Here is a 26,762-nt window from a genome sequence, read left to right on the forward strand (position 1 = left end):
TCTACTTTTTACTGAGCAGAAATTACAGGTTTTATCAGTCTGACTTGTGTGTATGTTTGCATGCACATGTGGGTTTCTTGTTGGCAAAGTAAAATGTCAGCTTTGAAAGTTCATTAGTTTGGTCCATTTTTCTTTAGGTTTAAATATATGAGTCTAGAGCTGTCTGTTGTGGAGAGTAAATTACTTCAACATTTGTGTTCATTTATACTCATGTATCCCTATCACTCTAGAATCTGATTTCTGAGTTGCTTTATTCTTACAACTCTCACTGATTTGCTGAACTTAACCTCTCATACTTTTATTGTAAAACATCTTAATTATAGTGTGTCATTATTTTATCACTGAGAAAGTCACTGTTTCCAGCACTGCAGTCCAGTTGTGAGAATATATTAGTGAGGGTTGTGTTGTACTTCCTTTTGTCACAGGCTGCTGCTTCAGGAGATTTTGTTTCCAAATCAAGCAGGGAAAGAGACTCACAGTACCCAAGCACGTGTTTATTGTTCATGTCCATGTGTTCTGATAGCAACATCCTCTCAAGGGGAACAGCAAACATCTCCTGTCACATCACTGCAGTAAAATCCTACATCCCTCTGTTGTTGAGGTTCTGGAGGGGTTTGTTTTCCTTCTGATTTTCTTTGTGGCCCTAAGCATCTCCAGAATTGCTTCAGGTTGTTTCTCTTTTTTACTGAGTGTCCACTTCCAGATCAGGGCAAATTTTGTTCTGAATGCTTTGGTTTTGTTGATTTTTTTTTTTTTGTCTTGGATTCTAGGGAGGGGCAACATTTCCCATTAGTATTCCTATTTAGGATTAAGATGTGCAAAAACTTACCTCTATCATCAATGTACCTGCACAGCTGTGGGCTGGGTGGGGAAAACATCTCTCTTTGATGTCCAACTGTATATTAGTTAATGCAAATCATTAAATTATTAGGAATGAGTTGAGATTCCATTAATTTCAGACCATAACCTTTCCTTTACCTGTTCAGAGACCTCTTGACAAAACCCTAATTTAAACACAGCAATGGAATATTTGTAGCAGCAAGTAAACTTGCAGAAGCTTTGATTGTATTCTAAATGTTACCAGTATGCCAACATGAAGATTAAATAGGTATTTGTAAACAATGCTAGTCCTTTGTAATTTAAACTGCAGTTTTTGCAGGCAGTTGGGTTTCAGGGTGTTATTTAGCAGGCCCTTGTTGACGTGAGTTACTCATTTACAGCAATTTTTTCCCCAACACCTGCACTGGAGGAGACACAATATCTCCACAGCAACGCGCGCTCTGGCCAGCACTCTGCTGGGAATTATTTCCTCTCATGTTGCAGAGGAAAATGCACCAGTAGCCAACGTGACAGAGGCAGAGTGGGCATCCTTTGCTGTGTTACTCTCACCTGTCAAGTGATGCTGCATCTTTCTGTAGTTTGTTCTGAGTGCTGAAACTGTAGATGAATTTTATTACAGTGTGAGGCTCCTTTTGTCCTTTCCTTCCCCTATGTACAATCATCCAGCACAGGATGAAGACCAGTTAACGTGCAATTCTTGTACAAAATGAAACATGTAAAAGAAAAGCATTGCTGTTCCTCCTGTCAGTAATACTTTTATTGTAGGACATTATTTTAGTGCATTTAATAAGTATAAAACATAGCTAGTTTTCAATAGAATGCAATCCCAGCATGATGTTTTTGCTTAAAATTGGAGAAATGAATCGAATGTATTGAGTGTGTGTCTGTTTCCATAGTCTGATGACTAAAATACCACTTGGCCTGTTTTCTATAGGTGTGAGAATCAGCTGCTTTATAAGGTTTTGAATGAAGTCATTATGCTTTTTATATCACGTTTGCCATTTAGAAATAAGCTGTTCTACCAAGATATGCATGATCAGCAAAGTTAACATTTAGTGCTCCAGAAAGAAATGTCATAACTATGAAACTTGATTTCTCCCTGACAGGAGCACCATAAATTAGGGAGGCACAATGGCCAGGCTCACAAAATCTTAGCCATCTCTAACATGATGTGATGTGATTACAGCAGCACCAGCAGCACTGTGGCTGCAGTTCTGGCAGTGCCCCTGTGATAAATCCAGCTTCACAGGGATTTCTGATGAACATCTGAAGGAGCTTGCTGGGTTTGAAACTTGGCTTAAATGGCTCAGAAGAATCTCTGTTCTTGAGGGTCTCATACGGCAAAAGCAAAATTTGACAGCAACGCTGACTTCACCACCCTCTTTCTTCTCCCTCTTGCATCCAGTTCTTGTTTTTTTTTTCCAGAGCTGTTCTCCAGCTGGACCTGCTCTGCAGTCCAGGAATGGCCTTGATGTCAAATGAGGATCAGTCTGGGGTGGAATTTGGCTAAGTACACTTGAGTCATGGTTTGGGCTAGAAAGAGCAGTGAATATTCAAGGCAAGGTTGGAAGGAGCACCCTGGTCTCGTGGAAGGTGTCCCTGCCCACAGCAGGGGTGGAATGAGGTGACCTTTAAGGTCCTTCCATCCCAAACCAGTCTGTGATTCTATGAATTAGTGTAGCAGTTTACTGTCACACAACAATTTTGTTCCTGAAACTCAGAAAAATCTACACAATGACAACATTTTCAGAAGGAAGGCTGGGATGAGCCCTTTACAGAAAAGTGAGAAGATTTTTCACTGAATTTTGTGGAGCACTCAGCTCCAGAAAGCAGGAGCTACATAATGTGGAGATTTGTATTTTACAGTGCACCTGTAACAAATACAACCTTACATGACTAAAATCATACTGGTTTACACAATTCCAGCTAAAAAGCAGGGAGAGGGCAGGGGTTAGGAAGGTGAAGGGAAGGCTGGCAAGAACCAAGACTTTGATAATCTTGGAGTGTTCACTGAAAGGCCACTTGCCCAGATGTCCTTTGGAGCAGGCTGATGGGAAATAATGGGGTTAGGCTGAGCTTGAAATTCTGGGAACCAAACCCAAACCAGGGGCCTGAAGCTGCTCATTTTGTATTAGATGTGCAAAGTACTGAGAGTAATGAGGCAAAACTTCATGCCAGAGATCTGAGATTCATTTTCTCCCAAATTTTCACTGCTTCTCCTTTTACTTACCTGACACATTTTGCACCCTCCTTCCTCCTCTTGCTCATGTCTCACCCTCTCCCTCCCTGTGCTCCCTCCCTTTCCTTCTGGCAAACAGCCTCTTTGGAGCTGCTGAGGGATGTGCTTCTCCTGAGTAGGAGTAGTTCTTAAAATTGGTTTCCTGCTGTCCATTTTTCTTCTGTTGTCATCCCCTCATGCTTGCTGTATTTCTGTTTTCCTCTTCTTCTTTCTTGCTTTCATCGAGGTCCCAGTTAGGAATAAATGGTGCTTTTGTTGAGTGCAAATGGGAAACACAGAAAAACCAGAAAAAGTAATTAAAATGCTTTAAAAAGAATAAAACATTTTTATTTTCATATTTCAGAATTCCTTGAGAATTTCATCCCAATGCACTTCAGAAACGAATCTGACAAATAGAGCAAAGCTTTATTTGTACAGTGGGATCTAGACATGCAGTAGAGACTTCTGAGTCTCCTCTCTGAGTCTCATTTTTCTCCTGATTTTGCGGGATTGTTAAGGCGTTTGTAAAGGATGTATATGACATGATTTTAAATTCCCTGAAGAGAGTACAGATGGGCTGTGTAATTATTGCTGAGAGGTGCTATTTTCTGTGTGCTCTACAACTCACATTCATAATATTTACCTGACAGCCAGAAAAATGTGGCCATCTCAGAATGCTCTGAAACACTTCTCCTCACAATAGAAACATTTCCCATTACAGAATTTCTAACATCAGGAATTTCATATCTCTCTGTGCATTCAATCCATTAGGAATTGTTTTCAGAATATTGCAACATTTATAAAATAGAACTTCTCTCCAATGTATGTGATTTTTCATATTATTAGATTTATTCTGTCCTGTTCCATAGCAGGCAGCTGATTGCTGGAATGGGACTGGGATATGTTGGGAGAGTGATGTGTGAGACACAGGAGTTTGTTTGCTTCTTCTAAGGTTAATTTTTGTGGCTGTATTTGAGGTGGAGGAGGAGTGAGTGTGCAGGTTTGTATATCTTCACTGATTCAGAGAAAACAGAGAATCTCAGCTGGGAGATGTTCAGATCCTTTCAAATTGCATTAAATACCCTTCTCATCTCCCCCTTTGCAGGGAGCCTGTCCCACTCCTGCAGTGCCAGGAACGCCTGCCTCCTTTTACCACCCTCACTGAGAGGTTTTAAGCATTGAAAACTTACTTTAAACTTCCAAGTGGAAAAAAAATCCCACCAGAAACATCTCTTTTTGCAGAGCTTGCAAAGGAAAATTATTAGGCCAAGCACATCTAAGCTCTTAGTTCTGGCTCAGATCTTTTTAGTATTAGCTTAGTCATTTGCATTTGTCCTTAATAACTGATATGGTTCTAATGTAGATGAGGTAGAGCATTATCATCATTAGTCCTGGGAGTGTTTTTCCTCCCTTCCATGGCAGCACTGGGGGAAACAATTCAGGAGAGGGGCACAAGTACCAAGTTTCCACTGTGAGATCCTTTCCAGTTTGTTGTGCTCTCAGATTCAAAATAAAACTTCAAGATTTTAATCCAGGAGTGAAGGTTTCCATGGCTGTCCCAGCAACTGCTAATTTAAGAAATGGGGAAGAAGGCAGCTCCTGTTTGGCTGTTTCCCAGCACCATCTGATTAGCTGCACTTCTCTGTTTGGCTGAGCAGCTGGCAATTAATGGATTGATAGGAAGTAGTCACGAGGTAATGGAATTAGTGAGTGAACATCTGGTATTAAAATCAGTAAATGTAGGAGTTTTTATGATTTCTTAAATTCTGTGAGAAAATAATTGCCAGTTGACTACAACTGAAACAACTATATGTACACAGTGGGGAAAAAAAAGACATTTTAAATGGCAAAATACATATTTTAAGCAAACGACTTCCCAATACACTGCAAAAGATGAATAGGATCCAGCTGGCTTTCAGACATACAGATCCTATCTTGGTTTTTAGACCAGCTGTTTACCTTGTTCATCTCCAGCACCTACAGCAGTCACAGGTACTAGAAGTATCTCAGAAGACCAAGTCACCCCCAGTCTTTGTGTGTGCTCATTTCTAGGGTGGATTGACTTTAAATCCAAACCAAAATGATTCTCTAGCCCAGAAATGGCTGTGACCATCCTAGTTCTTGTTGGCATCTGTTCAGGTGTAGCACAGCTCCTGCTTCCTGTGGCAGGGGTATTCTGTTCCTTAGAAAAGCCTAAATTGAGTAGTCCATCAGTTAAGGATTGTAAACTTTAGAACACTATTAAAAATGCGCTGGTTATTAGGATTCAAAGAGCATTAGGATCAACTAAGGTCAATAGGAAAGAAATACATCGTAGTATTAACTAGAAAAAGGAAGTGTTAGCAATCCAGGTCTTTGCTGAATGGAACTGTGAATTGTGTTAACTTTTCTTGTTCTTCTCACTTGCTGAGGATGGGGTTCAGCCAGGGATGGGGGAGCAGGGGTAGCTCAGCAGGGAATTAGGGCTGGAGGAGCAGAAAGGCTGCAGGCAGACTCTGCCTGCCTGTCCTGGCTTCACAGATCCCTCCAGAGGAGTCAGGCTCTGGCTTCTAGAATTTTTTAATTCCTGAGTAGTCCATTCTGAGAATATGAATGGGGATCTTGCAACCACTGGGAGGTTGAGGTGTGGCATAATGAACATCCCAGTGTGCAAATTAATGCTGGGATTTTTTCTGCCAGAGCCCATGAACTCTTGTTTTTCCAACATGGTCAACATCAGCTCAAAATCTTTCTTACAACACTTGAAAACTCTTAATCTTGGCTTAAAACCAGTATAATCTCCATTTTTCCTTCCTTTCCATTTCATTAGAGTGAATTCCAGCTGCTGCAGAGCCCTGTAGAGCAGCAGCACCTCAAATAAATATGAAATATCAAGATAAATGTCTGAATAAAGCATCCAGGACTCAGATAAACTTCCAAAACCTTCTTGTCAGCAGTGAAATGCCACTAAATCCTCTAGGAACTCATTAATAGATTAACATTTGGAAGAGTAATTACAACTACATTACAACTCAGAATAAAGAAAAATAAAAAGGAAAATCCAGCAGCATAATTCTCTAAACTCTTGACATAAAAGGAAGATCAATACTATAAAAAAAATCAGAGGCAAGGAATTAAGATCAAGATGATTATGTCAAAAATAGGTAAGCTGTTGATATATATTTCAAATAAAACTAGTGTGGATGCAACTACTGTGTAGTATTTCCTATTATTGGTGTGGAATAGTCCCTCACAGGGGAGGGAAGAGAGATATTGAGCTGAAGTCAAGGATCTGTCTGGAAATTGGGTGAGTTCATGACTTCAGTGCCGTTAAGCTAAATCACAACTAAAATTAACAATGTCAAGCTTTGTAGCTACATTTTCTGAGGCAGAGAAGGACACTGATTTTTAGTGAGACAAATATATTACCCTTCAAGAGGATTAAATACTGGAAAAGTCCTTTTTGAGAATTTATGTTACAGCTCTGTAAAGGAAGGAAAAAAGATGAGATAAAGTAGGTACTGTAGGTAGATAAATAGGTGAGATCTTGAGAAATGTTTTCATTTTTCATAAAACTCTCACAATCTGTAGAATCCTTATGTATAATTCATTCAATTATAACCTGGAATATTAATCTTGCAAATTTATGAATAGGAAGAAATATAAATGGGGAAAATATTACTTTATTTAGGAATGTTTCTTTTATTACTGTGAGTTTACCTAGTGTGGCACCAGCTGCCCTGCAGGGTGCAGGGGGAACTGAGCCCTTTTTAAGGGGGAAAAAAAGAAAAGTAATGAGGTTGTAAAATACATAGATGACAAATAAAATGAAGTCATCAATGTGTAAAACAAAATGTTAAGATTTTAGATTTGCAATTTCCCTATTTAAATGCCCTCATTGATTTGTTACAAATACTGTTAACCCTGTGTTTGGAAAATGGTGAGGACATTATCACTTGTGTTCTCATTTGTAATAAAATAGATTAACTTGCTGTGAAATTTTAACTAGGCTGAGACACAACAGTAGCTACCTAATGAACCAGAGCACATTGCTGTTAAGTAGCTAAATAGATGCATACTGATTACAGGACTGAAAAATGGATCTGTTTACCAGCAAAAGAAGAGTCTGCTCATGGCATTATTCATTATAGTAGGAGAAATTCAGCACATTTCCACATAAACATTTAGAAATGGACAATTTCTTGATCCATATGCAGCCTCACATGGTGATACTCCACCCTCATTTTGGAGCACATGTGATGCAGAGGGAATTTCAGCTCCTTGCTTGCTTATAGGGAAAACTTTGCCTTCCCTGTGCCTGGAAATTGGTGTAACTGGTAAGACATTAGATATAATCAACTAATTCTCTTACAGAGTGATTCACTGTGTAATTAAGAAGGACATTATTATTTGACACTTCTACTTCTGCCTGAAGATTTCAAACCAAGACCCTAGGTTTGAAGGCAAATTACTCCAAGCAGAGATTATTTCCTAGTGAGAAACAATGGGAAATGCAGTTACCAGAAGGAGCTGGAATACTTTGCTTTTCCAAATCATCAGCTTTTGAATTACTCAAATAACTCCCATTTAAGATGACATATATGGCTGTTTGTGTGATAACTAAGTGTTAATTCATAGTCATATTTGTTCATAGGGTTTTTTTGCAGAACAGTTGGTATGTCCTCTCCTCGGCTATTCCTTTTCATGGTTGCAGTAGACAATGAAATTTACTTAAACTATGCACTCTTCTGTAAAATTAATCATTTCAAAATGATATCTTAATTGTAAATTGAGTGCTCTTTGTGGTTAAAAGAGAGGAAATAGTGCCAAAGAGGACTGTTAAAGCTGAAATCCAGGCAAATGAAATTGCAGTCAGAGTTGTAACCTGTTAGCAGGAACCTATTTGGAAGCTATTATTTGCACAAAGGTAAAAAAAAAAAAGGATTTATCCACTCAGGATTGCATGTGTACGGTTCGTTGTTATTTAGGACAGTTTTTGGGGTAAAAATGTGACTTTTAAAAGCAACTCAGCAAGCAAAGTCCCAACTCCCCTTTACTCATCTGTTCATCTCAGGAGCCTCTAAATCCTCTCTTTTGGAGGCCAAAAGGAAGAAAACACAGGAGACTTTAAGCTCAGCAACTCAGACTTTTTTTTTTCTCCCACAGAATTTGAAAACTAATTTGTATAAAACCATTCAGTTTTCAAAATTATAAAAACTTGTGACTCAACATAATAGACTCATATCTGTTAAATATTAGCATTAAAAGTCTCCCTTTCAGATCTATTAGTTACTGTATGTTCATTAAATAACAGATAATTAGTGAAACTGATCCATTGAGGATTAACAGCTATGTAATAGATACACATCTGTTACATGGTTTTGAGAGGCTGGGTTGTTATTTAATGTACAATAAGAATCCCATTAAAAGCACGTCCAGTGCCACGTTCTCAGCTGGTGGGGCTGGAATAGGGAAATGCCATCCCATGCTCTGAGGAGGATCCAATCTCATGTTCCCTTTGCATAACTCTCAGAAGTATCTGTAAATACAAACATGAGTGTGGCTTAAAGGGATGGTTTTAATGGGTAACAGAATATTCTTGTTGATCTTGCTGCCAGTGTAATTAATGAATTGCCCTCGTACATCCAAACAACAGCTTTTATATCGAGTGTTTATCATGGAAAAACTTCCAGGAACCACCATGTTCTTCCCAAAGCTCCATTATTGATTCAGGCTTCCACCTAGAAAACTGCATAAAAACTTCAGATGCTACTGAGTTTATTTTCCAGAACACGCAGTAAATTGGTACCAAGGAGCCAGATCGAATATTCCTAATGAGACATCTTCAGAATAGGTTAGAAAGGAGGAAAGATTGCAAAGTTCCTTAGAGACAACTTTCCCAGATGAACTGTAATTGTGATTTTTATTTAGGTGGAGGCAAGATAATCTCTTTTTTATAAAAAATAAAATTAGATTTCAGTTCTGGGTTTGCACAGGAAGCAGCTGATTTCCAGGGATGAGGGCAACTCCAAAGGTTCTGTTTCTGGAGTTCTGTAAATTCAACCATTTTTCCTCATTAGTGTCTCTCCTTTGGAACTACACCTTCAAGGACTTGGACAGAGGCTTTAATACATAGAAGGCATTTTAAGAGAAAAATATCTGGAGTAATTCAGGCCCTGTTTGTCCCTTTCAGAAGATCCTCATTTTCTTCAGATTCTCTCATTTTCTTTCGTTTCTGGGAACAAGAATGAAGGGCACTGAAATTTTTAATTAAAAGTATGTGTGTGGAAACACTGGGTTGGAAGGATCTCAAGTGGTCTCACAATCTCTTGTCTTCAGGATGAATTTTTACTTACACCTTGTTTGTGGACATGTTCCTAAAGATTTTTACTGATGAGAATTCCATGGCATCTTCAGGTAATTTTGCAAGTGCAGATACACAGAACTGCAGAATTTCATTTTGCTTTTTTTTTTTATTTCCTACCCCTTTTTTTCCCTCCTTACCTCAAGTACTATATATATTGAAATTAGAGGTTAATATCAAAGTTTCATGTGGAAATACAAACATGAGATTTTGCAAGCAAAAATGTTGTTTTAGTTAGCTCATGCATGAGGGAAGTTCTTGCCAGAGCCACAGGTTTTGTCATTTGTCCAGAAGATACTGATATAATTATTCAGGTACAGATTCTAGTTACAAATTCACCAGTACAGATTCCAGTTACAAATTTGACTGCATTTAGTGACAGTTCAGTCCAACTGTGAATTGTTTATTTGAAATGTGACTCACATATGGCAATCTTAATACCTGTAGATTAAAAGTAGTTTGTGAAAGCAACATGAAAGAATATTCTATATGTTCCTAAGTGTGAAAAACTTAGAACATAAAAAGTTGCCAACAAGAAAAAGGTGTCAAATGATCAGCTGAGCTCAGACACGTTGCTTGTAGAGGCCTGTGTTGGTTTTGGCTGTAGATGACTCTACTGCTCTTGAGATGTGGGTTCAGTTCTCTGTTTACCTTAGAATCACCATTTGTCATCCTTCCTTTTAAGCCAGCCTCACTTTTTGAGTTGGAACCGTGGCGAAGCCCGTGGATGAAACATCCCAGCCTTGCTTTGCTTCTGTTTGCAGGAGAGGATCCAGGACAGCCCTTCTCCAGCGCCGTCCCTGGAGGACAGCCAGCGGCCCGGCAGCCACGCGTCCTCACACCCCAGCAGCAGCGTGTCCAGCTCCCCGTCCCAGCTGGACAACACTCCCGACAGGATCGGTCAGTGCTGCCCCTGCTTATTGTACATTAAATAACAGCTCCCCGCTCGGGAAGGGCCGCACTCGGGCTGTGGAGGCCGATACTGATCTGCTGGGGGACTCACAGGGAAGCGTTCGCTTGCTATGAAATACCCAGGAAGTTCATCCCTGTTGTTTTTTAATTAAGTTGATCACTCAGCAAAGCTCAGCCCCTAGGATTCCTCCTGTGCCAGTGTCCCCTGCACAGAGGGATCACCCTTGTACCTTCCCTGGTCCAGCCGGCTCCTTTGGCCTGCTTGGGTAGGGAAGTGCTGCTCAAGGCACCTGCAGTTGAAAAAGAGCAAAGGTATCTTTTTCTCCACATGTGTGTGAGGAAAGTCACAGATTATAATATGACTTTTTTGTTCCAAAAACCTCCTTGTGCCCACACATTCCTTCAGCACCCTGAGGCTGAGGCCTTTCTGGCTTTTTTGGTCTCTCCAGCACAGCTTTCACAGCCTGTGCACTATCGATTAAAATGCTAATTCTGTCTAGAGGAAGTTCAGATCCTATTCTTGGTGCTTCCAAGAGGGATCTAGGGCAAGTCAATTAACATCTCTTCACGTCAGTGTGTGTCAACACTGCTGTCTCCTCATGGCCTGGAGCCCGTGCAGGCATTGCTGAGCCAGGTTTAAAGCACGAAAGCTCCGGGTGAGTCACTGGAGAGTTCCTTCCCATCCACAACCTGCTCAGCTGATTCCTGGGATTTTGCAGTTCTGACCTTGGTCCTGGCAGCAGCACCACACCACTGCCCAGCACACTGGACACAGCCTGAATTCTTTACCTAAATCTGTGCACACACCAGACTGTGGATTAGATTCCCATCTTGTGTAAAATAAAGCTGGAAATTCACAGGACAAGAAATTTTTAACTTCTTGTAGCAGCAGTAAAAGAGACTGTTGATGTCTCTGTGTCTCTCTTTTACTGTTGTAAAGATCTGGTTAAATATTTTTCATTGACAGAAATACAATGTTTTTACTTCTGCAATTATAAAAAAAGTTCTCCCTAAAATATGGTGCTGAAGTTTGTAACAAATGTCCTCCCTGGAATAACTGTAAAGTCTGTAATTGGTGGATCACAAAGAAGGAAATGTTTTAATCAAATAAGAACAAAGAAAAGAGGCATCCTGAAGTCATAAACTTCATAAACACAGCTCTCACAGGTGTAAAGAATTCCCTTCAGCACTAAAATGTTGGGGGGGTGTTTGCTGTTACAAATCAATTTGGACTATGGTCTGGCAATATATGTTTTTTATTAAGCTTACTGCTTTATAGATAATTGCTAATACTTAATTCCTTAAATGTGTTTTTCCCCTAAAATGGTTTTTGTGAAGTACTTTTCCCATTAATCAGTTAATTTGAACATTTCATAAGGAATCACGTTCATCTCAGTAGTAATTTGTGTTCTTTCTTGGCATCCTTGTCTAATAAACTTGAGCAGATTAGTTTTAACTGCATATTTTACTTGTCTCTAAGAGTTAAAATATCAAAATATTGACCAAGAGGAAACATAATTCAGTATTTTCTTTTAACATTTTTTACTGACAGTGTTATGTAACTGTGCTCTCTGATTCTTTTAGCCATGCTGACCAACAGTAGGGAAGGAGAACTCATTGACCAAGAAACTGGGACCAGCCTAAAAAAAATACAAAAGGAGAAAGGTAAAATCACAGACTGTTTTCCATCTCAGGCATTTAATTCCACTTATTATGTGTTTTATTCCTTTTTCTTGTGTTATGCATATGCAATGACATTATATTACTAATTTAAGAGAACTAAGTGCCTAATTGCAATGAATAATGTATCCAGTGAACTCACATGGAAATGTAAGCAATGAGAACTTTGCTTCTCTCTGTTTATATAGCATGAGAGTAATATTTTGCAGGTCTTTTGGCTCAATTATTTATGAAGTTCTGAGCAAATACTTGATCAGTCACGTGGCATTGTTTGTTTGCCTTCAGGGGATGTGTGTGCAGACTGCTCTGATGCTCTGGGTGAGCAATATAATTTTATATTGTGTCACCAGTGAGGGGCAGCAAGGGAAGAGGTGATGTTTGGCCTGGAGGGATTCTCCTGTAGGCAGGGAAGTGTTTCCTCTGCTGGATTCTCCTTGCAGAGGTTCTTGGGTGCTGGAGAAGGTGAATACTCAGGGATTTATTCTGGGAAAATACTGCAAGAGATGCTGAGGGGGATAGTGAGGTTTTAGAGTGAAAAAGATGTGAAGGAAAAGAATAATAAGGAAGAGACAACATAAGCTAAATGTACTTGTAAGGCTACTGAGAATGTTCATATTTATCATCATAAATGAAAGCACAAGCTGATTTGTATTTTGGTTGAGGTGATTGTCATGAGTTTTCAGAGAAAACTAAAAGGCAGGCATAGAAGATTTTCTGGGCTACTCAGAAGAGAATTTGGAGGCCCCCCCATGCCCTGTAGTTCCAGAGTTATATAAAATTATTTGAGCAGTGTCACGGTACAATCAGCTCTGTTCCCTTGAGCTCTGTGACTGATGCAGTCTTGGGTAGGAAGAGCCTGAAACTTCCTCCTTATATTTTGCATTTTCATACTCAACTCTCCTTGAAGACAGAAGCTGTTTTCTATTCACTGGTTTTTCTGGCCATTTAAGCACTTTCCTCATGAACCCCAAAAGAGCCCTTCTGTGCCATTCTGAGATAATTTTCTGTCTGGATCATCCTGACTAAATCCTTCCCTCTTGACTCCTGTTGACATTTACTGAAAGTTGCCAGCCATACCTTCACTCCTAAGATTTAAAAATTGCATTTCTGTAGTAATTGCATAGTGAGTATTTAATCTAAGCCTGAAAGTGTAGTTGATTTTAATTCTGTTGAACTGTGCATGGTTTCTTGCCACATGTTCAGTCATTTTTCAGCAAAGCAATTCAGTATCCTGTGGGGTTCAAAGATGCAAATCATGTACTTCTTGGTAGTAGCAGTTCTGTCACTCAGGATGGATGAAGGAAGGTACAGTTTAAGAATCTGAAAAAATAATTCAGAAATCCCCAAAGCGAAAATAATTGAACCTCCACCACCTGTGAACCCAATTCCCAGGCTCCTGTGATCATTCCTTTTAACATGGATGAAATCACAAAGATCTGATGCTAACAGTTTGTGTGCCATAATTCTCCTTAAGATTAAAGTTGTGTAGGTTTATTCATTTCCTAGTCTACATTTTTGCATAATTTCTTTAATTGATTAAGTACTGGGAAATACGTCTTTATACATGTGTTAGTTCTGCATGCACTTAGGGAATGTTTTTAGAATTAATTTAGTGTTCAGAGATCCACCTGCACCAAAAAAAAGTGCTTTGAAATCGTGAGACATTTTAATATATTATTTTAGAGATAGAACAAAGTTTCTGCTTTTCTGCTTGGTCTGTAGATGTCAAGTTTTTCTCAGAAAATAAGGAAGAGAAATTATATTTTTTTATTTTTATTTCTCAAGTCATCCCATGGTTCCAGAACCTTTTGATGACATTAAAGTGGGACTAATACAGAAATTTTAAAGGCACCAACCTTGTATATCCAGGATTCCAAGATGATTTTGCATTTATCACTGGGACAGACTTATATTGCAGTTTCTGTAGGAACCACTGGGGTTAGTTCTTGGTGATTTGTCCCAGTCCTGTGTAGATTCTTTGTTCTTAATACTGTTACTGTTTTCTCCTGTGTAATTATTTTGGGCTCTGGTGCACCTCAGTTATGTGGAGTGTTTCAGAGATGTGGACAGTGTGAGGAGTGTGATCTGTGCTGCCTTGCCCTGCAGAAAACATCCATGTAATTTGTATACAGAGCAAGCTTTGTTTTCCCAAACCTGCCATTGCTCTTACCAAGGCAAAATATATTCACCATGGAAAAGATTTTCAAAGTTATTAAGAAGGAATGTAGTTAAAATAAAAGTATCAACATTTATTAAGTATGACAAGTAAGCGGTTTATACAACCGTGGCAAACATATGTTTTCACATCTGTTTTGAGTAATATCATCATGATTTTAAAAATGATTTATAGCTCTGCAGGCCATAAAATGCCAGCTTTGCTGTAAGTTGGAGGTTTTCAAACAACAAAGAAATTATTGAAGGCATATATTGAACGCGTTTTTCTGTTATACACCTTGACATAACTTCACAAAGCTGAGCTCTCTATAACAATTAAGACAGCAACAATTGAAAAACTGAGGAACTCTATCAGGAGTGCTATTTCTGTGAAATCTTAGCATAAAAAAAATATGAAAGTTATTGTAATGATTATAGACAAAGTACCCCTAAGGATACACACTTTTTGTTTAAAAATGTCCCATTTTAAGTGATCTCAGCAACAGACAAAAATGTGCCACTTTCTTCTAATCAAAATTATTTCAACGTAATTAGGGCTGAGGAGAACATGGCTTCACAACTTCTTTAAAAGACAGCTAATATGAGGTTGTTGCAATTCCTGTGATTTGTTTGCATGTGTTGGTGGGGCAGAATTTCCAGAGCTGTCTCATGGCAGAGCGTTTAGAGCCCAGTTACAGCCATACCTTTAAGCTTTTTGAAGGAGAAATGCCATTTAATCTCAATTACTCTGCATCCTTTCATCATCCTTTTAGAGGAAGTATGGTCAGATTTAACATTAGAGGGCAACAAAGTCAAACATCTTTGGAAGTCTGCATGGTTTGGGGTCTTTATATATATATCTAAAATTGTTTTTACTGCATGGATTACATGCAGTGCTATATTTTTGTCAAATGCCTTTTTCTGACATGTTACACCAGCATTTTGCTTGTGCATCTATTTCTGAGTGAAAACCATATCAAGACTAATCTGCACTTTATTTTGAAATCACTAGTGCAAGGAAACAGTTACAAAATCCTCCCTAGAACACAGCCCCACATTTTACCTGCACAATTACTCACAGAAACTACATTTCAAATTCATCTGCTTCAATACATATCCTGGAAAAAATCTCTATTGTGTGGGGTAGGATTGTGTTTGACACTGCCCTGTATAGGCTTTACAGAAACCTCCATATGAATTCTGGCATTAGGAAGGTGAAATGAGCCAGAAAAGAATTTGGCTGTGCCTTCCAGCCGGATTTAGATGCTGGTACAATTATTCTGTTTGACTGCATGACAAGAAATATTTCAAACTCCTCACATAGGCTGGAGCAATAAAAGGCACTCTTGCCACCGTGAAATCAGTGGGGATGTACAGGATATCTTCAGTGGGAGCAGTTTGACCAAAGCTTGGTCTTTTGGAATATTTTTGCCCAGCTTGTGCTGCTGGTTGTATTCAGACATGGACAGCATGTTCTCCTGGGGTTTGGGGTGCAAACCAGAGGAAAATATTGTAGGAAAATTCCATTAATGACCCGTATTGTCAGGCTTACCCAGTGTTCATGCAGTCTGTGAGTACGAATAAATGGGATTTTTGCTGAGGAGGGGGATTGCCCTGTGCTCCAGAGCTCCTTGGGGGCAGTGCTCCCTCCTTCAGCCCCTCCTGCTCCTCCAGAGCCCAAACCCAGGCTCTGGGGCTGTGTCCCGGGGCCCAGCACACGGCAGGCTCCAAACTCTGCATCTGGCAGCTCTCCCCTCCCTGTATATTAAAGAACACCTTTCCCTTTATTGCTTTAAGGAATGGGGAGTTTTGCATCGTTTCTGTCCGCTGAGTGAAATATTTTCAGATGGCCGGAGACCGCGGTAATGAAAGAGTAACCGTATTTATTTATTGGATTTCATTAGCGGGAAAGAGGGTTTATGCTGTTTAAATTAATCACTGCCAAAGGACTGGGCTACTCAGGATTCGAGGGGAGGAGAATGAGCAGGTGCAGAACACCTGAAACAGCAACAGGCTGGTGGGGGCTGTGCTGCGGAGAGGGGGCTTTCCCAACAATTAATCTGAAAGCAACCAGATGGAAAAGGGAAGGAATGAGAAGGAGGACAAAGGGCACGAAGCTGAAGCACACGGTGTCTGTGCAAAGTGTGCAGTTGGTGCCAGCACCTCACGTGGTCTCTGTGCTGCTTGTTTGACATGTCAGTACTGGCATGTTAAAGATATAATGAGAGAAAGGCTATTTTCTTCACAAATGTGAAGTATTCCTGAATTCTTCACATGAATACATGAGCAACTCCCCAGATTAGGAGTGAAACAAGGTTCATTCTAGAGTCTAAATTTGCTATCACAGACCCTGGGGTTGTTTCATCAGCAGTGGGTGCAATAGTACTTGAATTTAAAGGTTTCTTTTTCCCAAAACCTTGAGTGACATGTGCAGTGCAAATGTCCACTGGATAAGTCAGAGATATTTTTACATTTTCTGTCCTCAGAGAATACTGAAAGATAAGAAGCACAGTGCTCTATTCTGGGTGGAGGCATTTTCCACAAGTGGTTTTTTTTGTTGTTGTTAAATTTAACCTACAAGTGAACTGACAACTGTTAAAAAGGTGGGCTAATAGTAGATGTGATTGTCTGTCAGTCAGTCAATCTAAGAAAACCCAAACCCATAAAACCAAGGCAAACTCTGTTAACACTTAGATTCACAAAATATAAATAATTAATAAAGATAAAGCTTTAATTTTTGAAGTGTCTGTACTCATGACGTTATGATTGTGTGCTTAACCATTGCTGAAAGATTTATAAATATAAAGGCAATTATGCAAGAGATGCTAGTGAAGTACTCCAAGGTCACACCTTTTACATTAAATTTATATTAGAGCTTTATTTGCAGAATTATTTTTAGGAATGCTCTTTTTCTGATGAGTAAAATACCTACTTCATAGTTCTCTTGGCAGATGGGCTAAGGCAGTTTCTTGCATTGATATATAATTTATTAATATGTTTTATTTATTAGATTTCAGTGACTTTAATGTATCTCTGTCTAAACACTACAAATTATGAGTCTGTATAAACACGGTGAAATAATGAAATTTTCTTCACTGGAAAGGCTTTGAAACTAATTTTTAGTAAGGTATTCATGTCAGTTTGTGCAAAAAAATGGGCAAATAAGAGAGAAATCAGGGAGCTACTCTTCAGTCAGTTGTCTCTTCAGGGACATTCCCACTTTTCCTTCAGCACTGTGAATTGTTTTATATAGGTTCATCTGAGCTATATCAAATTTGACAAGGATAAGAAGAAGAGAAAAATTGTTGATTGGCACCCAGGGACCTCAGGAAGCTTTTGGATTAGGCCCAGGAATCTTTTCCTTAGCACTGGTCTTAAAACTGACCCACAGGATTCTCTGCTTGGTGTTACCTCTGGGGCAAAGTCATTAACCTGAGACCTGAACAGACATCCTTAATGTCTGAGTTCTTTAATAAGTTTGCCTTCAGTCCCCGTTATGAGCAGTAAGATGTGGACAATCTGTGTCCTGAGAAGTTGCTGAATGTTTTTGGCACATTACAGAAATCCTTGGGATCTTGGGGAATGTGCCAGAGGGGCTCAGCCTGCCCTGCCTGAGCACCAAACCTGCTCAGGGGCACTGTGCTCCTGTGTTTGTGTGCCCAAGTGTGCAGCTGCACACACACACACTGGAAGGAGGGGATAAAAATACAGATAAAAATTCAGATCAGTCATATAAATTGTTAATTGGTAACTTTATTTGTGACTGAGGAGGACCTTCAGGAAATTCACAGAAGCTGCACTTCATAGAATCCAGTTCTTTCCTGAGGGTTCCTACCAGTGAGCCAGAGTTTGTCCTGCTGCCCACAGCTGGATGTTCCAGATCAGTGAAATACAGAGCTCATGATTGTGACAGCAGTCTGTGCTCCTGCTGTCAGAAGAGCAAATCCAGCACTGGTGAATGATATTTTGTGTAGCTTTTTTTTTTTTTTGTGTGTGTACTCAGGGACTTTTTTTCTGATTGGATCTTGAATTTTTGAGATGTCTCTGCAGAGTGTGTCTGTCTCCTGTGTAACAGTCACATGAAGATGGCAATTAAGGGCTCTTCTTCCCTTTTGTGCAGGACTTGCTGCCCAGAGGCTTCTGGGGACAGCAAGGCTGAGACAAAACTGCACATTAAGGTTAATCTCCAAAGTGTTTTAGAATGTTTAGTGCATTAGAATATTCCTGATAATAACAAGTAATATATCCTTAGTGAGAATTCTGTGCTTAAGATAGTGAACTAACCTCAGAGTGGAAGAAGAAAAAGATCTTAATGTGTAGTCATGAAACCAGAATAAGTGTGTTCTTCATTATATCTCAGACATTGTGTTGAATTCCTTTGATAAAGTTACATGAATTCTTGTTAGCAGAGCTGATAATGGCCCATGTGCTCATCTCAGAAGCCACTGGGGCTGCAGATTGCAGGAAATCATTTTTCATTTTTGATTGTTGGGGCAGAAGGCACCACTCCAACACTTTGGACTGTGTATGGGATTTGTGTGTTGTTTTTGGGGACAGACAGTTCTCGCTGTCGGTTTTTCATATTATCAGCTATCCTTTGGAAATTCATCCTGAAAGATGCCTGAAAGAGCAGGAGCCCACAATTGTAATCAATCATTATCATTTCAACTGGATTAGCTCAGTTTGTTACAGCCTGGTGCTGATAATGCCCAGGTTTTAAGGGGGATTTTATCCTTGCATGGGCCATTCACTGAGGAATTGGACTCAAAGATCCTTGTGGGTCCCTTCTGAAGATTCCCAGCTGTGAATATCCTTCTTGGAGCAGGATTGATAAAAAGATGGAAGGAGAGACAGCTGTGCACCCTGCAATTGGAGGTGAATGAGTACAAACTAGAAATAGGGATTACTCCAACACAAAATTCCCCAACACACTTCTTTGGTCATGCTTGGCCTTTCCATGTTGGTATCAAAATACCAACTGATTTATTTTCTTCTTTTATTTCATAGTCAGTGTGAAAGTAGTTTCCAAAGCAGATTTTTCTTCTGGTTGACAGAATGTGACAGCCTATAACAAGCAGTTTAATAAATAAAATTCTGCTTCCAGGTGTATTCCAAGATGTTATAATCTATAAAACATGGTGCAGTTTTGAATCTGTCTGTTTTACCCATCACTGGGGCTGCTCTGTGATATTTTGATAGTTAGACCTGGCTTGTGTGAATTTGCTGACATATCCCATGGCTTTTTCGGGTGTGTGTTGTCAGCGAGGGGATCCAGGGCTGTACAAATTTTACTGACAGTTCAGTGGAGAGCCTCTTGTGGTGTGGTGGAAGATGCCTTTTTGATGTGGAATATGTTGGATGATGGAACATCTCCGGGAGATGGAGCAGAAAATGGGATATGTGTGTGTACATGTGCCTGCTCACAGAGGCCAGAAAAGAAGAATTGTTCAGAAAATAACGTATTATTTATACATCTGTAACCTCTGGGGACTTTTTAAATGCTGTTGAGTAGGAGACTGGCCTGTATTTGTTATTGTTGTCTTGGTTTTTGTTAGTTTGAAAACCTAGAAATTGACTGTGATGATGGTGCCCTCCAGGCAAAAGTGTGGAGAGATTCACATATTAAAGGAGGAGTCACCAGAGCTGCTGTTTGACTTTTGACATTATTGTCATTATTGTCGTATTGCCTTCGGCACTGGAGGCAGGAGGGATTTAGGCAGAAAGGAGAGTTGGAATTGCTCTGTAAAATCATAGATTTATATTTATACTTAATTCTATACCATCTATATTTAGATATAATGAATTTTATTTTAACTGATATATTACAAGGAAAGCATATTTCTGTAAAATTGCCAGCAGTAGTAATAACAATAATAAGGATAAGGATAATAATAATAATAATAAGGATTATATAATGACATAATTTCTTTGTACAAGGCTTGACATAAAAAAAAATTTAAAATCCACCAATATTCGTAAACAGATCAGCTCCTGAGAGACAGTTCTGTCATTCTTAAGAATGGTCATTGCTAATTTCTCTTCATACACAGCTGTGGAAAACTCAGCAGAAAATAAATCAAGTATTTCTAGGTTGGAGTCTGATTCACAATAGGAATTCTCTTTATTACACAAGATAACTTTTCAGCAGCCTGTTTTAGGATGAGTGTTTTGTAAACATCACTTCCTATATGGCCCACATGAAATATTGTATGGGACAGGCTGGAGCTTTAATTTTACACAGCTAGTAACTCATATATCATCAGTCACAGAAAATACTGAGCGTAAATGGTCCCAGGTATCTGCAAATTATGATTATGTTTCTGGAAGACTTGTTGCTAAATTGGCAGAATCAATGTGGGGTTTTTTCACCAGTGAGGGCCAACCTACACAGATTATGGGGTTAATAAATTGTAATGGCAGGACTGAAGTCTCAAAGTTTGCAGTTTGTTCGTTTTGTTTGATTTTTTTCTTTTAATTTTTGCTGTTTTGAGCAGCAAAGTGGCTGGGCTGGAGCTTTACTGGCTGTCTCCAGTGAAAGTGTGTTCTGATTCCAGTGTGGAAGTTTTTGGGGAACTGGTTTCTCTTCTGTGACCTACAAGAACATCTGTTCCCATTCCCTCTGTAGAAAACTGACAGTCTCAAGGACCATCATTTGTTCCCTCCTCATCTGAAAAGAAAATCTCAGCTCTCTATACATGAAGCTGCCTAGTTTTATTTTTTAGAAATAAAGCTACAGAGAAATTCCTGCTGGCAAAGGACCAGCAGCATCCTGCAGCACTCTCCTGAAGGAATTACTATGGGACGTGTCTGTAGCATAGCTTTAGGATGTTTGCATCACTAAAATAAAACTGTTTATGTAAAAAAATATATTATTACAGAAGAAATCCAGAAGGCATAATAATACATATTAAACCTTGTTTTCCAGGCTGTTGAATCAATTTATAGGAATATGTGAGTGAGCAGGAAGGTAACAGCATCTGGTAGCAATAACAGTTTCCCTTCCTGAGTTACCAAATTAGCTATGGGAAGGTGATTAAAAATAAAATATAATGATTTTTGATAGAAATAGGTAAACTGCATGGGCTTTGAGATAAGAACTTGACAAATGTGTAAAATAAATGCAAAACTGGTTTTGAAAAGGGGGGAGATTACCATTTTCTGTGTTGTGTGCCAAGGTTTGTGCATTTCAAATGTTGGCAGTTGGCTTCTTTTCAAAACTGATAAATAATGATGTTTGCTGTGGAAACAATTATCCTAAAAATAATTTAAAAGGATTGTATCCCCTTTTTGTTTGCCTATAAAGACCACATTCGATTTATATATAGACAGAAAGAGCTCCACTTGCATCTATAAAACAGTTCTTAAATCATTCTAAATTATTGATGTGCACAAAGAACTCTTTCCGTTTTTGTTTGAAGTTTTATTTCTGCGGCGTTGTGCTTTCTAATTGTACTTTCAACTGCTATGACATCTGTTATAGTTGTTTCAAAAACTTTCCATACTTTTCTTTTTTAATGATAGACAGTCTTTTCAAAGACAAACTGTCTTCATTTTGAGCAAGAAAAATAATTAGTTGAAAAAAGATCACTGATTTGGCCGGCAAACTCACCATTTTACTGTGGGTTGTTTTTTTTTCACAAGTTGCTGTTTTATATGATTCCAGCACCTATTCAACAGAAAGCTGGCCAAGAGGAATTCATCTCTGCAGTAACTCAGAAACCATAGAGCACCAGCATATGTCCCTTGCTTCCCCGAGGAAATCCAGGACTTTATTCTAACAAAAAGAGTACCAAGAAAGTACTTCACAAACCGATAGTCTCTATATGTCTAACAGATGGAAAAGTGAGCCACTATTCCAAGCTGCTGTGCCCAACAATATAGGAATAAAGCTCAGCAGTTGGAGGTGAGATTAATGCTTAAAATTCTGCTTAGAAACCCTGTTTATTGCAACTGGTGACAGGAATATGTGGTGCAGCAGTAAACAGGTTTCTAATGATCTGTGACATAATGCAGGCTCACCTCTGGTGTAAAATCCAGGAGACATTTAAAGTATCCCAGGTTAGGAAAGCACAATGTAAAGGCATTTCCTTGTTTTCTTCCAGAAGAGGGGATTTTTTCCCCTATTCTGTAGAATTTTCTAAAAAATTTAAGTCCTGGACTCCAGTCCAGTTGTGGTACACCATAACTAACCTTTAAATTAGGAGATGCCTAGAATTCATATAATAATTAATACAACGCTTGGGGATTTAATTGACCACAAGATTAAACTATTAAGGAAAAAAATTCATCCTAATAGAGAATTGAACCCCTACCCTTTATTCATGGAGTGTCTGCTCTGCCACTTGAGTCGTGAATTGGGGGTTAATTGACTGTCTAGAATCTCCCAAGGAACAATTATTTCATGTAATGGTGTTAACACATCCTGGCATAAGGCATTTTTATGGGAGTCCTTTTTTCCCTTGGATTTAGAGAGATGTCCTGAGCACAGCAAGGAAAGCTGCTGGATGTGGGGAAGAAAGATGGAAACAAAACCAGGATTTGGGGTTTCCTTTCACAATCAGTCCCAGCACTCTTCATGTTTCTGCTTAGATGCAGCAATGTCATTTTGCTGCATATTTAAGTGTCCTCTCTTTTTCAGTGTTCAGGGAGTATAAATTCCTTGCTAATAGTTCAAATTTGTGGCAAAATTACACTTCTCAGCTGAAGTTACTACAAAGACTTAGAGATGAGCAGCCTGGTGCAGTGGAAGGTGTCCCTGCCCACAGCAGAGTGTTGGAACAAAATGTTCTCTAAGGTCCCTTCCAATCCCAACCATTCTGTGATTCTCTGAAATAACCTGTAAGTAATTTAACCTAAACTCCTATAAAAATCATAAAGAAAGATCTAGGTGTACTTAAATTTTTAACATTTTTTTACTTATTTGCTTGCATGGTGATTAATAAAATTCATTACTTCATAGTAGATTTTTCTGCTTCATTAGTGCAAATTTGCAGAACTTTTCTAATTATTATTCTGCTTTGAAGAATAAATAATAAGAGATAATATCAAAACTTTTTAACTAAATGAAGACTTAGTTATGGATACAGTTAGGCATTTTTATATTTAAGTATATTCTGGTTTTTAGATGCCTTTATAAATGTGCCTTTCGTCTTTACAGAAAAAAACTGTCAGAATTTAGGAGAAACTATTTTTGGGTGGCATTATCAAAGATAAAAGGAAATGCAGAAAAGTTTAGCTTTTTAAACCTTGATTTTGAAAATTAGTCTTAATTCCAGTGAGCAGGAAGGAGCGAGTGTGGGTAATTCATGCTTGAAGCTGTGTGAAATCTCTCTGTGCTGAGTGGAGGCTGGGAAGGGATAGCACCTCATAGGTCCTGTTTGAAATTATACAAAAATCTGTTTGTTTTTGGTGTTTTGGTAGGTTTTTTTGCATTTGATTATTCTTTTTAAGTACCACACACAAATCTTGATTGTTAATGACACATAAGCACGTAAAGTGTAATCGATATTCTGTAATATTTCTCCCTGCAGTTGGTTCAGATCAGGGTGCTCAGCAGCAGTTTAAAGATGTTTTATGACCAGGTACTTCTAGAATAGAGCACTCTAACCATGTTCCCATCTAAGAGGGGTGTTCAGTGGTTCATGATGCAGCAAATCCCAGCTCTTGTGGGCTGTGGAGGGAGATGTGCTCTGCACACCAAGTGTTTCAGAGTTCCCCCAGGGCAGGGGTCACCCCAACACAGGCAGGACCCCACGTCCTGGTCTGTGGGGTCACAGAGGTGGGACATGGACAGGACTGGACTGGGCAGGATGGACAGGACTGGACTGGACAGGATGGATGGGACTGGACTGGACAGGATGGATGGGACTGGACTGACAGGATGGACAGGATTGCCTCTGGCAGAGCACTCACTGCAGGGTGAGGTGAGGCATTCACAGCTTCACTTGTTTCACATCAAACACCAAACATCTGTGCTCCTGTGCCTGCAGCAGTGTTCTGCTCCATCCTGCCCAGCCCTGGGGGAGCTGAGCCCCAGGAGTAAAGCAGGGCAGTCATGGGCACAGCGTCCAGCTGACCCCTTACAAGACAAGAGCTGCTGTTCCAGGCTGGCTTCACATTTGCATTCCACACTTCCTAACCTGCTCTGTCTGCAGGAGATTGGAAAGATACTCTGGTGCTTATTCACTACCAGAGAAATACCAGCAAGATAATCTCCCAGACTTTCTGCTTTTTTAGTGGTTGTGTTTTAGAAGGCTGGAAGTGTGGAGGGCAGGCATGGCTCAGACTCTTCAGCTGGAGAAACAGTGTTTGAGACTAAAAAACCATTATTTCTTGCTTGTAAACATTAGAAGTGAACAGGTAAAGTAGATACAAGAAACATGAAAGAAAGAAGGTTTTACAGTGTTATCCAGATTTGAGTTGGGTTTCATAGTCACTCATTTCCAACTGCTCACTAAAATCCTGCAGTAAAGAAAGAGGAAACATGATCTGATATTTCTAACAAAAGTACCTCAGCAGTGTTTCTTGTAGTGTGAGGAAATAGTTGTCCCAGGTCCTGTAATAACAGTCTGGGCTCCCCAGAGCTGCCAGCATCCGAGGAGAGTGGTGCCCTGGTGAGAAACAGAGTAAGAAAGAACAGCATTTCCCATTGCTGGTGACTTGGAAGAAAAAACCTGGACATGTTCACAGTATGAACTAAGTGACAAAGCAATATTTTACACTCTGAGTGTGATTCCTTTACTGTTCTCACCTAGTTCTAACTTCTCCCCTTTAAATATAATTCTGTTCCACAGATTCCTCCACCTGCTGTTTTCCAAACCTCGCACATGTCCTCAGTCCACATACACCATCATTCTTCAGCTACATTCCCCAGCCACGTTTTCCACTGCCAATTCCAGCTCTCCCCAGCACCCAGCTTGCCTGCCTGCCTGTCTCCCTTCAGTTTTTTTTCCTCTTTATGTTTTTTTTTTGTTTGTTTGTTTGTTTGTTTTTCTGTAGAAAACAAATCCATATATTGACAAAGAAACCTTCAGGGTCAGAAAGCCGTTTGGTTTCGATGTTTTGGATTTTTCCCTACTTTATTTATTCTAGTTAAGTAGGTACCACACCAAGAAAATTTTAACACTTTTAATGACTTTTCAGTGTGTTAGGTAAGTGTAGTTTTCCCTGTGTAGTATTGCTGTCTGCAGTTGGTTTAGATTTAAAAAAAGCCATTGTCTGTCACTTGAGGTGAGTGGAAGACCCAAAGCCATACCCTGCAGGTACTCAGCAGTGCTCAGGGAGTATTTTAAATTGCGATTATGGTCACACATAATTCCCTGTGGAATCTTGCCTTTAGCTGGGCATGGTCTGGCGAGTGCTGCAGTTAACAAACAAATAAAATCCCCCCCAGCCCGTGCTGCCACAAGTTGGGCTGTCCTGGAATTCCTGGGGAGCTATGGGAAGCAGCTGTGCTGAGATTCTGCCCTTGGAGCAGCATTTGCCTTCACCTTCCCTTGGCTCTTACTGGAGGAAGTAACCGATAGGGATCGACACGATTTCCTGGGCACAGCACATTCAGATTTTTATTATGATATTACCAGGACATATGTTTGTGGGAAGAAGATATATATGTATATATCTCTCTGTTTAGCCTCGGAATTGAAACTGTGTAGAAATGGTATATTACCTGCATGAAACTGAAAATATGGGTGCCATAGGGTGCAGGAATTGGGCCCAGCTTTGCTTACAAATCAGCTTGATGATGAGGCTGCAAAAGTTATATTTTCACTGCTTTCACATACTGAATTTATTAGCTTCTGGAAATTGATTTTGGATGCCTTTCATTTGCCATTGGGCTGGAGTCAAAGGCAAAACGATGATATACCACATTTTGCTCACTCATCTTTTTATTGCCCAACTATTGTTATTGAGGAAAAGACATTTGATGTGCTCCTCAAAGGAGACAGAAAGCACATTTCATTTTCTTTTAATTGATGAAAGTGTAACTGAAAGCAAATCCTGCAGTCCTCACCTTCAATATCCAGGAGGAGTTATAAGGGATAGAGGGAATGGCACTGGGATTCAGCTTGGATCAGGGCTGAGAGCAGAAGCCAGCAGGGCTGTCAAACTTTGTCCTGTTTTATTTGCTTGGAAGGAGCGGTGCAGAGTTAATATCGATGCAGTGCTGGGAAAGTGCTCAAGTAGTTATCTCTGGGAAGGTAATGTGAACTCAGCAGTATCATTGCTTTGATCTTTGGTTAAAGTCTTACAAAACTAGATTGCTGTTTGATTGACAACCTTGTCAGAGAGTGAATGAAGACTGACACTCTAATATTGAAAACGCAGCGTTTACAAAACTTAAAGCTGGAGTTTTCTCATGACACTGCTGCTTTTGTGGAAGACTGAATTTCACATTTATTTTTAAATAAGTGTGTACCTTGCTGTGTGCAGCTGAAACTTAGGATTTTAGGCTGCTGGCTCACAAATTCTTCTCACTCTAATAATTGGTGCAGATATGTTTATAGCAACAGCACTGTCACCGTGCATTTTGGGAGTTGTGTTTGAAGGCTTGAACGTGGAGGTATTTATCACATCTCAATACCAAATCATGATCAATCCAGCACAGGGTGATGG

General features: G+C 39.5%; 1 protein-coding gene across 2 annotated transcripts in view; it reads left to right on the top strand.

Annotated features, from left to right (window-relative positions):
- Nucleotides 1-26,762, top strand: part of DACH2 (dachshund family transcription factor 2) — a 247,915-nt gene that overhangs the window by 191,775 nt on the left and 29,378 nt on the right. For both annotated transcript variants that reach the window (XM_058848085.1, XM_058848084.1), the window contains exons 6-7: nucleotides 10,166-10,301; nucleotides 11,898-11,978. In XM_058848085.1, the coding sequence (XP_058704068.1) occupies nucleotides 10,166-10,301; nucleotides 11,898-11,978 (217 nt within the window). The remainder of the gene's footprint in view (nucleotides 1-10,165; nucleotides 10,302-11,897; nucleotides 11,979-26,762) is intronic.

Source organism: Poecile atricapillus, chromosome 12 (genome assembly GCF_030490865.1).
Source record: "Poecile atricapillus isolate bPoeAtr1 chromosome 12, bPoeAtr1.hap1, whole genome shotgun sequence".
Lineage (NCBI taxonomy): Eukaryota > Metazoa > Chordata > Aves > Passeriformes > Paridae > Poecile > Poecile atricapillus.